This window comes from Drosophila erecta, unplaced genomic scaffold (genome assembly GCF_003286155.1).
Source record: "Drosophila erecta strain 14021-0224.00,06,07 unplaced genomic scaffold, DereRS2 tig00000092-arrow-pilon, whole genome shotgun sequence".
Taxonomy (NCBI): Eukaryota; Metazoa; Arthropoda; class Insecta; order Diptera; family Drosophilidae; genus Drosophila; species Drosophila erecta.
This window is the reverse complement of record NW_020825207.1, coordinates 8,216,912-8,231,848: the sequence shown is the minus strand read 5'-3', so window position 1 is coordinate 8,231,848 and position 14,937 is coordinate 8,216,912. Positions and strand designations below refer to the sequence as shown.

Genomic DNA, 14,937 nt, shown 5'->3' with positions numbered 1-14,937 from the left:
TATGCAAAAGGGGAAAACTTTTTAAAGTCAAGACATTTGGCAGGCGAACTTAAAGTGAAGCTTGGCCGAGTAAAAAGCAGAATAAATAGGAAAAGGACAGGCCAAGGAGCGTCAAGTCCATGAATATTTCAAGCTGTACAAAGCACACACACACATATAGGCATACACACTCGCACACATGAGTGGAGCGCGCTCACCCACACCCACCCACACATGTGTGTAATCTTGGCGCTGAAAAGTATGCAGCAGAAAAAGCTGCCTCGCTGTCGTCGCTGCTTAAGCGCAAACAAATCATACGGCACTTTTGCCGCAGCAGACAATTGAAAGTGTGTGGGTGTGTGGGTGTGTGGGTGTGTGGGATACGGCTTGTGCGTCTGTGTGTGTGTCCGGGCGTGTGTTAGTGTAGCAGAGATGATGCCACAAAGTGCACTCGAGCATCAAGAAATGAAAATACTATTTAAGCCATTTTATCAACATAATCGTAAATCATTTTGCACTTTTCGCATAAGAGTCGCCGTTGTCGTCCTCGTCCTCGTTGTCGCTGCCATTGCCGTTGCCTTTGGTTTGCCTTTGCCGCTGTCGCAATAAAGGACCAATTGTCTAGTGCATGTAATTTGTTATTGGATTTGAGCAGCTGCTCCTCGGGTCCTGGTTACTGGTTACTGGCTCCTGGCTCCCGGGTCCTGGGTTCTCTTCTTGGGTGTTGATTTTGCTGGCTTTGGCCATTGTTCGGCTGCGTGTGCGATATGTGCATGTATTTTTAGCTTAACACTCGCCAGCTTTGTTTTGCTCCTTTTGTCATACATTTCACGCTTGGCAGGACCACATCATTATACACACATTCGTAAGAGTGTGTGGCGGACACTCTCCACGTCCAAAGCTCGTTTATGGCCTGCCAATGTGGAAATGGAAGTTGTTCGTGCTTGGACCCAAAACGCCCACGACCACGCCCCATAAAATATGTGTTGAGCCAGGGGATTATCTTTGGCAGCACAGCGTCTGGAACAACATTGAAATATTTGTCGGCAGGCAAAGCTGCTTAAACTCACTAGCAGTCCGTCGTCTCTCTCATTTGCGACTACATATGTTTATGGCACATAGGTTTCCTTTTGCCAACACGTGGCCCCGGCCAGAAATCATCCAATTAAAATTCCAAGCCAATGCATTTGCCGCACGAATCGTTTATAAATTGAGCAGTGCTGAGGGAGGGGAAAGCACGAACAATGTTTTCTTTGAAAATATTTTCGCTAACACCAGCCAGCTGCATTTTCCACCCACAATTGCCACCCAATTGCTACGCCAAAGTGCGTATATCCAGATAAATTGATATTTATGATAATCAAATTGATTTTTAATCATTTTATCGAGGTTCCATTGTATAGCACGAAATAAATGGTTTACCTACGACGACGAAACTACACAATAATGTAGTGTACAACATCAGCAAGCGTCATGGACTTTTTTCCAGTGTGCTGTTTGCGTTCACAGGCAAATGAGCAGCGAAATGAAAGGAAAATGAAACGATAACTATGCTAGACACGTAAACTTTTCCTCTGCTGATCTATATACATCGATGACGATTTGAATCCAATTAAAGCCACTGGAAACTATAAGTTTGAGCCACTCGGAGATCTGCGATTCCCCATGCAATTAAGCAGTTTCGCTTTGGGAAAACCCCACTTGCTTTGGCCTACATTTGCTGAAAAGCCAAATCTTGCATAAAATAGGTTCATGGCTAAGACCAAGAAATATATAAAGTCAAATTACGGCCGCTGTCGCTGGCACATTTCAGGGAAAAGTGAAAGAAAGTAAAAGAAAGCTAAGCATGGAGAATGGGAAGCGCCACTATTTCCTTTCGGCATAATAAGCGATTTTCCGCTCGTTTTCTATTAAAGCCACATAAGATGGTAGACCTCAGGGCGATTTCTGCGGCTTAAATGCGACACGCCCACACAAAAAGCAGCTCACACATACACGCACGCACACACAGAGCTACATGAGTGTGCTAGTAGCACTCGCACATTTCCGAACGGCCATTGAAAGTGGTAGTATGGTACTAGACCAAACGATTCCATATATACTTGTATGTATGTACCTGAAACCAAATGTATAAAAGAAAGCGCCACGTTCTGCGCTTTGTGGAAAAACATTCGGCCTTGTACCAGTTGCACTTACTCGTACCTCCGCCTCATTTATTGTATTTCCAGCATATTTTCATGTGCGATAGGAGCTGCGAAATGGGATTTCAAATGAGACTAGTGCCGTGCACTTGGCCACCGTAAAGTTTCCCCCAAACGAGCCTTTAATTGCAGCCCCGAAACGTGCAGCGAGTTTTTGGCTAGCGATTGGAGCAGCTAGGAATGGAGCTGAGTGGAGCAGAGTGGAGCGGAGTGGAGCGGAATACTGCCACTGCGAACCCAACCGAATCAAATTGCAGCGAACGATCCGAGTGAGATTTGCAATCAAGTTGTCACGACGTCAGCGAAAGCAGAGATTAAATGGCATGCATACTTGCAGCTCAGCCATTTTGGCCGTGCCGTGGCCCATTGATTTATCGCAAATTGATGGTGTCACTCAATTGGCCCTCGCGTTTTTCATTTGCCCGCGCGATCAATGCAAATCCGTTTGTCTATGCACATCACGTGGCATCGTTTACCATCCACCATTCACCTGAAGGAGACGAAGTGGCTCCGTACTGAGAAATGCTAGGGATTGTGTAATGAAGTGCCTGCTCCATAAGGTACTTCGAACCGAAAGGAAGTGAAATGGTAGTACCAGCAGTGATGAAAGTACTTCGTTAGGGGAAAATGAATTCCCTCCACTCGAAGAAAAGCGCTGTAAGCCTGAGGCTCTTGTTGCAATGGAAATGGTAACTTTAAATGTGACAAAGCTTTGCGCTATTGTCTAGTCAAAAGAATTAAAACAAACACATTTCTATAATACATATATGTGCTACTTATGTTAAGGAATACTTGAGAACCAGCTTAATTTCCCAAACTCCGAACCTTTTCTTCTTGTGCAGCTATTTCATTGATTTCTCGGCACACAAATTTGTGGCAGCTCCTTGGCATATTTCAAACGCTGCAAATGAGTGCGGCACACGCTGCTCCTGGCGGGGAAAGGGGTCGGTGAAGGGGTGGGGGAATGGGAAGTGGCGAATGTGTGGGCGGCACAATCAGAGGCACCATCACGGGCACAGGACACATTTTGCAGCTGCACAGGCGCCTCCTAATAATATATGCAAAGCACTAACGACAGCAGTAATAAAAATGCATGAGGCTGTGGGCAGGCAAAAAATTGCAACTGCGATAAAATGCGTGAGTGTGTGTGCGGCCCATGAATATGGAAATTTTTTTGGCATGACTGCTTGGCTGACACTGGGGCATTACAAAATGCTCAGGCGCTCGAGTTAATTGCCGAGCACATGGCGTATGCGTGATTTCTTCGAATTTGCCTAAAAGTATGCAATGGCCATTGACCACAGAAATGAAACGCCCACCCGCCTGCAAGAGCTACTGCTGCTATCAAAGCAATAAAACCAACAACAAAAAATGCCAGACGGCAGGGTAAAAAAAGGTCAAATGCACAAAGTTCGCAGTTGAGACCACAGAAATGCCAGTCGGAAAAAATATTGGCAGGGAAAAGTTTAAAATTCAAACAGCAAACTAAAGCTCACATGGCGCACAGGGGGAAAACACAGTGATAATTAAACTTTGGACAACGAAGAGCAGACAGTATCACTTCTGCCTTTGCCATTGCCTCAGCCATTGCCATTTGCCATTATTCAACTATTTTACTGACACTCGTAACACTTGTCGTGGGCGGCCAGCCGTGGCCAACATCTACATGCTGGCCTGGCCAAAAAGAAAATACAGAGAAAAACCAAAAAAAAAAAGGAAAAGTACAAAAATAGACCAAGATGAGCACATACTATATAGACAACGACAAAGGCGGCCCAGATGAAGGCGGAGTGAGTAGTAAACTTGTAACAACATCCTTATGCGATAACAAGCAGCGGCGGGCAACAATGGCAGGCGAAACTTATTTGCATAAATAAAAATTGAAAAAGCGGAAAATAAAAAGCGAAGAAAGTGCTGCAAAATGGCAGCCAGTGGGGGTAAGGGGGTAAGAGTGGGTGTGAGTGTGGGGCAAAATAAAAGACAAGTGCCAAGCAAATAGTGCAAACTTTTCCTTTTGAAGGCGAAATGCAGCTCGCAAAGGCAAATACACTCATGTACTTGCACTTGCACCGCAGAAAGAGACGGACAGAGTCGTAATCGGGAGCGGAAAGAGAGATGGATATAGATTATGCGGCTGGTAAACGTTATTATTCTATTTCCCTGACGGCCAAAGTTTCGCTTATTGAATATGCACCGGCCAAATGAAATTATGGAATTTATTTAGACATCTATTTGGCTCTTGGGCCCAACTTTTGCCGCAACTATTTCTGTAGCCCTTTTTGCCAGATCAGAAAATATATGTTGATGAAGCAGGGCTGCAAAACTATAAGCATAAATTACTCACTCATTTTGTGAGGTGCTTGAACCAGGAAGCTAACTTTAAAGCATTTCAGATAATAAATTGGGTGTTAAATAGTTTTTGGTAAATGTGCCTCGGTGAAAATTTATTTGCATATAAAGATTAACTTACTAAGGCGAAAACAAAATCTGTGTTTAATGAGCTTTGCTTAACAATTTTTGGCTTGACTTCATTTGTGATTCACAACTTCGGAAACATCGAAAATTAATGAAAAAAATCAGTAAATTTATTCGCTTAAATTCATAAATAAAATAAATACACACACTTAAAAAAATAAAATAAATACACATGATCCTAGTATCAACTTTAGCCATAATGCTTATTTATTTGCCAGCCTGGAAAATATTCGCTAATTCAGATAAATTGAGGAAAGGCCGAGAGTGAGTGAAACCGCAGCCGTAACCAAAGCCCGCTCATTAAATATACAGCGGAGTGAAATGTCAACGTGGAAATTAATTAACTCTTCGCAAAAGCCAGGACTACCCAATGACCCGCCACCACTTTCCACTCTCAACTCGCCACTCGCATCTCCACCATTCCAGCGCAGTTGAGGTCACATCGCTGGCAGTTCCAGGCTCATATTTCAATCAAAACTGCGACAGCTGCAAGCCAGCGGCATAAGCTCGAACATAATTTTGGCAACGGTCCATCAACGGTTTTGGCCCGCTCGGCTTGGACCAGATTCACCTCCTTGCCACAACGCCACCTCGTGGCAGCCGCGGCTCATCAATATTTACAAGCGGCGAGCCCCGAATTTGTCACACCAACGTTTTCCGGGGGGGCGGAAAGTTAATTGCCAAATGACACAATTAATGCCGGAACAGCGGCAGTCGGAAAGAGGCCACAAGAACACACCCACACAAGCCGGCCGAAATTGACAGTTGGGGGCCAAATGGAGGCGGCTTAACCTCAAGATTAATGTACGGCAATTAAACGTTTAAGTGTTGATTAATGTGACTTTCTGTTTGGCCAGGATCAGCAGTGCCACGAGAAGCAGAAGCGAGAAGGAGGATGCAGTGGAGATGGCTCTCGGCCAGCTGCCCTGTCAATCTCACCGAAAGGAGAAGAAAACTCAAGCAGCTCGGCCTCGCGTTTTTCCATTTTCTCTGATTGTTTTCCTTGTCGCTTTGTTTGCAATGGTCGCTTTTCGGGTGGCCATAAATTCCTTGAGTAGGCACTGCAACAACTCACACTCAAACGGCAAAGACATTCGCATTTATCATCTTTACGGGTTAACTGCCAAAAATGCTTTGAGGCGCCCTTTGGAAAAGGCCACCTTTGGGTGGAAAGTAGAAAGTGGGTAGCAGTACGAGCAAAACTGAGTGGAATTGCTCCATGCCTCGCCAAATCCACAAAGTCAAACAATGTTGTATGCTTTACTAGTTTTATCATTGCTCCTCTGGCTCATCGCCCCAGCTCCATCTCCGCCATCGTGGTTTTCCCTATATCTCGGCCATATTTTTGCCCATCTTCCTTTATCCCATTTTACCCAGGGAAATTCGACTGCGTTTATCTTGTTGAGTAAGGTGAACAGAACACGGAGCATAAACTATGAATGTCAGATAAACAGCCGCCAGCTTCGCAGGACCAGCAAAAGCTGAAGGATCTGAAGGGTTCGCATTAGTGGGTGAGCGAATTTTAAAACCATTAGGTCCTTTCTGCTTTTCAACCAAATCCTTCCCTTCCATAAAGAGCGAACTTTATTGGCTTGGCCAGCATGGCATACTTTTTGACGCAATCGTAAATTCCACTGAAATCGCCAGGGGAAGAATAAAAATGTTATTCGATTTGCAACGACAGCGCGGGAAACAAACCATTTTCTAGTAAAATTAATAATGGCAACCCAAACGGTTGTCTAGTTCAGTATCAATAAAGTTCGCTTTAAAGTAAGTAAAGTGTACTAAACGAGGTGAAATCCAAGCTTTACTAACTGTGAAGTTTTCCTTTGATTTGTCCACATTTTAATCACATTGAATATAAAGAAACACTTAAGATTTCCAATATTCCTGGTGCTACAATGATGCTCCTTGTTATGACTCTATTTCACATGCATCCTGATATTTCATTTACACGTAAGGCGAGTGAAACTTAGTTTGTGCTTAGTGCTAAACATTCGCACATGTATTCAGTTGTGGACCCCATTTATCCATCCAGCAATAAAATATTCAAGACACAAGCATATCAACTTACGATTTGCCTGTCCTTGCACTTTTTCTACCAATTTCACAGATTTCCATCAACTTGGCTCCTGCTGACAGGCGAATATTTCCCTTCCAAGGAGCAGCGATCCGAGGGGAATACGGGAATACAATGGCAAGTTCTCGTGGCTGGCAAAACAAATGACTAGGAGAGGCTAGAGCAGCATATCTGCTGATTTTCGAATGAAATTTTAATGAATGCAAACACACCCACATGCAGATATGCCACATACTAGATACCAGATACCAGATACCAGCCAGATACCCATGACGAGTGCCAGGAATCGAAACAGAAACTGAAGCTGAAACTGAAAGCTGAAACTGTTTTTCGTGCCATTCGTGCGTCAACGAAATGTGAAATCTCCAGAGCGCCAAGCGGCCAAAAATCTGTCTGTTCAAGTGTCCATCAGATTCAGCCGAACGACCCCAATGCGGTACTCCCACTTGGCCCCCAGTAGAAGTAGCAATGTACATCTTCAATTTTTGAGACCCGAGCATTTGGGGCATAATGTAAGGTACTTGGCAATTTAAAAAAAACCTTAAACTTTTCCTATTTTACTATTTGTTGAATAAGAAATGTGAAATGTATTCAAGGACTTGCAAGGATCATATTACCTCTGTATCTATTTATTTTTGTTTTTTCTAAATATTTGTATTTCGCCTAATTGAGATACTTGACTACTTGTCACATGAACTTATACAGGGTGCCTCCTAGTCGACTCTATCGAGTGCACCACGCTTTTTAATTTGCATTGGTGGCTGCGACCCTGCCACTTAATTATTTATCAGGCAACAGCGAAAGCCTTCAGTGTGAAATGCAGAACTGCAAAACATTTTCGCCTCGTGTTCATTCACTGAATTAGTTGAAGCATACATCCGTTAGATACGACTCTGATGATGAATGGGCGGTCGGTTAATTGATACCAAAATTCGCAAATGAATACCCATTGTTCATTGTTCGGTTCGTCCTTTTTGGCCGCTTGGCTGCTGAACAGGAACAGGTAGTGGGCAATTAAAACGGCTGAGGCCAAGGGATTTGCTCCTGATTCAGCGCCATTGTGTGTGAGGCGGTGCTGATGTCTTTAATTAAATTTGCCTTTAGCCGCAAATCCTTTTATGCCGCCGCCATTCTACTGGGGCTTCCTTTGGCATTTGACTTCGCCTTCGGCTGACGCTTTCCCAGTGTTTTTCTGTGCGGATTCCAAGGATGCAACCGCAGCTGCCCCCGGGCAGCCCCAGCTCCTGGCGAACAGCGGCGGCATCTTGTGATTTATTATTAAACATGAATATGAATTCCTGGATGGAATGCGCTAGGCGAAGGCTGCAGCGGATTGGGACGCGAGAACTGGCCCAGGCACAAGAAAGAAAGCGCTGCCAGGACCTGTTGGCATTTTTATGCCAGCGTTTTTATGATTAATTAAAATTTATGCCCGAGCAAATTATGCTTCCAAACACAAAGACCCGTGGACCTATGGACGTATAGACCCGCATGCGTATAAATATTCCTATTCAGCGCGCGGGCATCAATTCCTTGTGGCCATCAAGTCGCGTGATTAAGATTAAGAGGATTGTCATAAAGAAGAACCCAATTTGGGCAACATAATTGGTGGCACTCGAGGGGCGAGTGGTGAATGGTGAATGGGGTGAATGGTGAGTGGCGCGAAAAAAGCAAAACTATGCCGAATGTCCGGAAAAAAGTAAGCCCATTTCATATTTATTAAAGCAATAAAATAAAGTAGGAACCAACACGGGCGTCGCCCAGATAACGTGTCAGGACCCAGAGAAATATCACCGTGTCACCCACACACATTAGCCTTCACCCCCACACGCACACATCGCACACACACACATCACACACACACACACGCAGAAAAAGACACTCCCACGCACACACTTAAACAAATTGAGGAAGCCATTGTTGCTTTGGTTGCGGTTAACGTGCAAATTTGTGGGCTCCCCCACGATTGGCCTACGGATTTGTCGTAGGTCCCTGGACAAGGATTCGACTCGAATAAGTTAGTGTGGGGAAGGCCATAAATTTAAAATTAACCCTTTATAAAGGAGCACAGCTTTTGACCTTCAGTCGACGCGCGGCGACATGCTTAACCATAAATCCTAGGGACCGAGCGCCTCTTCTCGAGCTCTGCGAAATTAATCCCCTTTTGCAGGTGGTCCACTTGTGCATTTTAAATCGGTAGAAATAATGCCAGTCACAATGCGATTAATTAATTGAATGAGTCTCAGCTCTCGAGCCAAATGAAATAATTCAAGCATATTGGCTTGGATGGCAACCGATAAGGCATATTCGCAGCAAATTGTCATTGCAGTAGAAGCAGCAGCAGCAGCAGCAGCAGCACGCCGTACAATAATAAATAAATGGGAAACACGACTTGGCCCCGGGCTTTTTGGAAACAGGGCCAAAATGAAACTGAAATGAGGTAACAGGGGGCGAAGGTCGGGCGGACAGACTCAAGTGGCTGCCTCGCAGTCAAGACAATTCGAAAAATGCTTTTAAAAGGAAATCAGTAAGGGAATTTCGCTTATGGGCAACTGATTGTGCCATCGAATCGGGCGGAACAAGTTGAACAAGTACCGGAGGGTTTGGCGGAACAGGAAGGAAACGATTTTTTGTTGTCTTTTTTTTGCTTTTTGTTTTTCTGTTTCTGGCTGCCACACTTGGAAAATTGAATTGTTTTAGATTTTCGTCCATTTTGGGGCTCCGCTTGCCGCAGCGTATAAATCAAATTGGATTTTCTTGTGCACTTAACTCCGAGTGGCCGAATCGGAAGTAAACCCAAAACTCAATCAGAGGCTATCGATGAAAAGTTCATTAGTAGGCTGGCAACGAATTGTTTAGCGGCATTTATTCCAGTAATCTACTGAAATCGCTCGAGAATGGCGTATATTCGAAATTTTCTGAATTCCCCAATTGGCTGGACGCGACTTAATGAGAATATCAATGAAATAAAGGGACTGACTAGCTGCTTTTATTTCTTCAGCTTGAAAACGGGCTGCAAAATGATAGCCGTCTTCGAAGCCGTGGTAAGTGTGTTGCAAATGTTCACCCTTCACATGACGGAGCTGGAGATCAAGACCACAACTACGGAGTCACCGGATTCCCTGCTGGTCACCAGGGAACCGGACGGAGATATGCTAGGACCCAATACCATGATGCCGATGTTTGAAAGCAACCTCTACTTCCAAAGAGCACTGTGCTCGTTGACTGTCTTCAGATCCTTGCTGCTTATTATAGGTGCTGAATGTGTAAGTACTCGCACCTTTCGTATAAGTTCGAATAATACCTAGTACCCTACTTTTCCCAGAGTCACCTATCCTGTCTCGTCCTTTGGATTTGCATTGCGGTTATAACCTTGTTAATTAGCACTTGTATTGATATCATGCAATACGGCGACCTGCCGACTCTCTTCATTTCCACTATTTCAATTTGTGAGTAAAGAAGTGTATGTATATACTTTTTATTTTAACTTGCTCAAATTTCAGTTCTTGAAATCTATTTCTGCGCAGTGGTTGCCTCCTTGGTTTTGAAATTGCAGAAAAAACTTCGTCGTAACGTGGAAGAATCGGAAGTCCTTTACACGCGCAACGAGGAAGTTTAATTAGTGCAAGATAAATTAATTATACTTTAAAATTTGCAAGCTCCTACTTACAATTATTTAATTTTAACTTGGGTTGTTGCATTACTAAATAGAAAAAGCATGTACTCATATAAATTCAGAGAAAATACACAATACACTGAAATATTTGATCATTTTGGTGTCTAAAACAAGACTCAAAGCGTTTTTAGCTCAGTTAAATGGTAAAGCATATGGTAATTCAAACACAAAACAAATATTTCATTGGTAGTTAAGTTTAGAGCATGCCTGGCCACTACAACCAATTTTTGAGCTACATATGCACAGATTGCTACTTAAACATGCGCTTATTGTGGCTAAGTAATTGCATTTGCATTCAAAATCATGAAACATACACGAGCGGCGCGAAAACTTGCACATTTGCATCGGAAAATCCGGGAAATGTGCACACTGAAAATATAACATATCGGGGTGTAGGACACTCAAAAATTGATTGCACTGGCAAATTGGACAGGAAACAAAAGGCTGAAATGCTCGTTATCGCGATAACGAGAATTTCATCGTCGAAAATTGAAACCAAATATTGAGAGTATCGAGTTTAAATTCAAATTCTTACTTTTGCGTACGGCGATTTTTTGGCCGGTTCTCGCGAGGAGGTGGCCGCTGCTGCCGTGGGCGTGCCGCGTTTGTTGGGCCGATTCTTTTTGAGAACGATAACGCGCATGATGGGGCAGATATATACTCGTATATATATTTATGTATATATTATGTGAGGAGGGGGTGTACGTGTGCGTGTGGCTCTCGGCTACTGGTACTTTTATTTACGCAATGTGTTTTTAACAAACAACAATTTCGAGGTGTCGCCGGGGTCGCTAGTCTCTCTATAGATTTTCTCAAGTGATGGCCGTTCACAAACGGGTTTTCACTCCTCGCGACATCGGAGGCGGATTCAGATATAGCTTTCGGATTCGGATTCAGATTCGGATGCGAATTCAGATGCGGATACGGATGCGAAGTGTGTTGTGGGTGGTTGGTAGTATTTGGTGGTTACAAGTACGTGTACGGGTGCTATTGCGACTGCACCCACAGTCGGGTGGTGCGGTGCAGGCACAAAGGTCACGAAATTACAAAATGCAAAGCGAGCCGAGCCTCTAGCTCTAGATAGATTTTTACATAGTTGATGTTGCAATTACTGAGTAAGAATAGAGTAAACTACATCTAGATTAGCAAAGAGTATTGGTTATTTACAGTACATACGAGCTAGCTAGATTGATTGAGTTGTGTTTTATTGGCATTAGTTTTGCACTAGCTTCTGATTGGTGAAGTTAAGCACTTGGCCACGAATTTCGACTACTTGGCTAGAAATTTATTGTAGAAGGCAGGCAAAAGATTTGAAGTAATTCTGGCAGTGCTACATAGATTCGTTTTTTGTTTATTTATATTTATATTCTTTTCTATTTGTTTTATGATTCGAATTCGTTGGGCGCACGGTGCGTATGCGTGATTGGTTTATAAAGCTAAGTTATTTTACATGGACTGTCGACTAGTTGGTTGCATTACTATTTTGATCATCGTTTAGTTACTTACGCGCTGCACTCAATTCAATTTATCTTGTGTGTGGCTATCAAAATAGAGAACAACTCGCCTAGAAAAGCCTGCCCTGAACTGCGCTCTAAAATTATGCATATATATTAGGTGGATATATATATGAATGGTGTCTGTTTTCGGGATATATTTATATATATATATATATATAAATTTTTTTATTTTTTCGACTTTATTTGGATCTAAGGTTTGTGTTTCGTTTGCTTTTGGTTTCTTAGCTAGCCCCTCCAGTTGCGCGATTGGCAGCCAATCGCACCTCAGTCGCGACGAAGAACGACGACGACGACGGCGCGCTTACGGATACGGATACGGCTGCGGAAGTACGGCTACGGCTACGGCTACGGCACTACGGCTACGGCTAATTTGTCGAACGGATCACCCAAGAGCGGAGCTGGCGAGCCGCGTTACGTATACGTCGAAGTGCAAGCACGTGACTGACTCGGAGCGAACGTTGCACGCTGCTTTTATAAACAGCGACATCGGGAAAATGCTCGAATGTCTGGCAACGCTTCGCATGCAATTTTCCGCGCTCTCTCACTCGCTCACTCTCTCGCTCTCTCAACTAACTTTTCCGAGCCCTGTTCGGCAACAGCTGATTCACTTGCAGGCCCAGAGGTTGAGGTTACACTCAAAAGGCTGCTGGTTTTCCCAAACTCCCACACCGTAATAGTTCGCCACAACAGAAAACACAGAAAGTCGCACAGCACACGGAGTAGTTTTGGCTGAGTAACCCTCTTTTGGGAACCGCAAAAAAACAGGAAACTGGAAAGTGCAGGACAAAATCAAGCCATACTGCCGCACTGACCACGCACAAGCTAATCTACCGCAGGACTAAGCGAAAGGCGAAGGACGAACCTAACCCACAGTTGGCTCCTGCTGGCGGCTTTCAATGGTCCAATGAGCGAGAGGGATGGCGAAACGCTTGGGTCACATGCGCAGTCGGCAATCAGCTGTTTGACCTACATACGAGCGCCAGTTCATCTGTACTTTCAAGCGTGCAAATGGGGGCGTGTGGGGTTCCGACCCCGCCTAATGGAACTCATTAGATCTCGGCCATGAAAAGTTCCCCCAAAAAGCTGCCAGCAACAGGTCTGTGAAAAGCTAAGGGAGTGCTTTTCTTAAGTTCGATTGGTTATTTTCGTCGCTTTGTCAGCTTTTCCAAGTTTTCCCGCTTTTCCAGGGTTCATTTTCCCGCTAAGCTTTGGAGCTTTTCACCCCGACCAAATCGAAACTCACCTGAGCCCTTATGGCCGCCAAATGGATCTGCTTGGCCCGCAGGTCGAACTTCTTCATGGACAAATCCTCCTGCAGCTCGTTGACCTTGTTGTACAGCTGACCCTCGATTCCACGGGTCTGCGTTCGATTCAGGGCCTCAATGGAGTCCTGCGGGAGGAAAAGTAACCAGATTATTAAAATAAAAATCACCATGGGTGATGATACTGTAATATAAAATAGTTTTAGAGGTCGTAAAACCACTTTTTTTGTGAAAATAATAGATCCTGTAAACTATTTTAGTTTTTAAAAGTCAAATATATTTCAAATAGTAAATAGTTCTACGAAAATCTATAAGTTTTAAAAGTAGGCTGTTCAAAAACTTTCATAGGCAACACCCCAGATACCAAATCTTCAACAATCATAGAGAAATTTACCGGAAATGTCATCTAATGAGATTTGTCAAGAAGGTCAGGGCTTTTTGGAAAATTCACGTCGGAAGACCATTGAGGGCAGATTCAAAGCCATTCCCAGATTCAAGAGCTTCTTTTACTTTTTCGATTTGGAAAAAGGATGCAGGATAATAGCAGGTTTCGAGGCTTTGGTGAGCTTGATACAGATATTGGGTATATATTATTTAGCCAATCAATCAGGGCCAAGTCAAATGCTACCTGATCCCTTTTGGATCACAAAAATTGATAGGGAAGGAATAATCAAGAGGAAGTTACTTTATCATACTAGTCAGTACTTTTGCATGGGACTCGGATTGGTTACTCTACTCAATTCGCTACTGCTGCTAATTGGAAGTAAATGGGTGAGAGTCAAGAAATGGTATTCAAATATAAAGGCTAATAATCTTTTTTTCCACGAAGGGTCACCAGGTTTGCCTCTTTCTTTGGATTTACATCACGCTATTCACTACTCTCATATCGAATATTAACAATACCCTACGGAACTTTCATTTTACGCAAGCTTTCATAACATTTCCCTCATTGAGTAAGTGGCAAAACATTTATAAATTCTTGGCAAAAGTATGTACAATATAACCTCTTACAGCTCTGGAGGGCTATTTTGCATTGGTAGTTGCATCTTTGATTTGTAAACTACACGAGAAACGAGATGATTGTAGCTCATGCACCGAAATGAACTCCTCAGACAGCAAAAAGCTGCATTCTTCTTTTGAGAATACCGAACAAATATAAGCAGATTTTTGCTATTTCTTTATACGACTTCACATCATATTTTATGAAATTTAAATGGTTATAGAAAAAACAATATAGATTAAGTTGATTAAAATAGTTGAGTTATGGAGTTTAGAACTTCGGCCTTAGGACATTTCTTAATTTTTTGAATTTCTACAACATCACATCAAAAAAATTACAAAAAAAATTAAAAAAAATACATTTCTAAATTTGAATGCAGATTATTAGAGAATTGCGCCAGAAACATTTAGAGGTATGCCACTTCAAAATCCGATTAAGATAAGTTGAGTTATGGAGGTTAGAACTTCAGCTTTGGGGCATTTTTTAATTTTTTGAATTTCTACAACATCTTAACATCAAAAAAATGACAAAAAAATTAAAAAAAAAATAAATTTCTAAATTTGAATGCAGATTCTTAGAGAATTGCGCCAGAAACATTTAGAGGTATGCCACTTCAAAATCCGATTAAGATAAGTTGAGTTATGGAGGTTAGAACTTCAGCTTTGGGGCATTTTTTAATTTTTTGAATTTCTACAACATCTTAACATCAAAAAAATGACAAAAAAATTAAAAAAAAATAAATTTCTA

At 42.9% G+C, this 14,937-nt stretch overlaps 3 protein-coding genes across 3 annotated transcripts in view; 2 read left to right on the top strand and 1 right to left on the bottom strand.

The window, feature by feature from the left end:
* LOC6547078 overlaps positions 1 to 14,937 on the bottom strand; it is a 58,191-nt gene that overhangs the window by 35,080 nt on the left and 8,174 nt on the right. The window contains 1 exon segment of the mRNA XM_026980844.1: positions 13,172 to 13,318. Coding sequence (XP_026836645.1) covers positions 13,172 to 13,318 — 147 coding nt within the window.
* LOC6547077 lies at positions 9,583 to 10,493 on the top strand. Its single transcript, XM_015156864.2, has 3 exons — positions 9,583 to 10,001; positions 10,061 to 10,184; positions 10,239 to 10,493. The coding sequence occupies exons 1-3, from the start codon at positions 9,633 to 9,635 to the stop codon at positions 10,352 to 10,354; spliced, it is 609 nt and encodes a 202-aa protein (XP_015012350.1). The 5' UTR covers positions 9,583 to 9,632; the 3' UTR covers positions 10,355 to 10,493.
* LOC6547079 lies at positions 13,536 to 14,373 on the top strand. The gene is made up of 3 exons (XM_026980845.1): positions 13,536 to 13,961; positions 14,020 to 14,143; positions 14,204 to 14,373. The coding sequence occupies exons 1-3, from the start codon at positions 13,590 to 13,592 to the stop codon at positions 14,347 to 14,349; spliced, it is 642 nt and encodes a 213-aa protein (XP_026836646.1). The 5' UTR covers positions 13,536 to 13,589; the 3' UTR covers positions 14,350 to 14,373.

Excerpts from the sequence above, each read along its gene's own strand:
- LOC6547077 (XM_015156864.2), top strand. The coding sequence starts at position 9,633 with ATGGCGTATATTCGAAATTTTCTGAATTCCCCAATTGGCTGGACGCGA. Across the intron at positions 10,002-10,060 it reads TTATTATAGGTGCTGAATGT|AGTCACCTATCCTGTCTCGT; the intron begins GTAAGTACTCGC and ends TACTTTTCCCAG. Across the intron at positions 10,185-10,238 it reads CATTTCCACTATTTCAATTT|TTCTTGAAATCTATTTCTGC; the intron begins GTGAGTAAAGAA and ends CTCAAATTTCAG.
- LOC6547079 (XM_026980845.1), top strand. The coding sequence starts at position 13,590 with ATGTCATCTAATGAGATTTGTCAAGAAGGTCAGGGCTTTTTGGAAAAT. Across the intron at positions 13,962-14,019 it reads TGCTAATTGGAAGTAAATGG|GGTCACCAGGTTTGCCTCTT; the intron begins GTGAGAGTCAAG and ends TTTTCCACGAAG. Across the intron at positions 14,144-14,203 it reads CATAACATTTCCCTCATTGA|CTCTGGAGGGCTATTTTGCA; the intron begins GTAAGTGGCAAA and ends AACCTCTTACAG.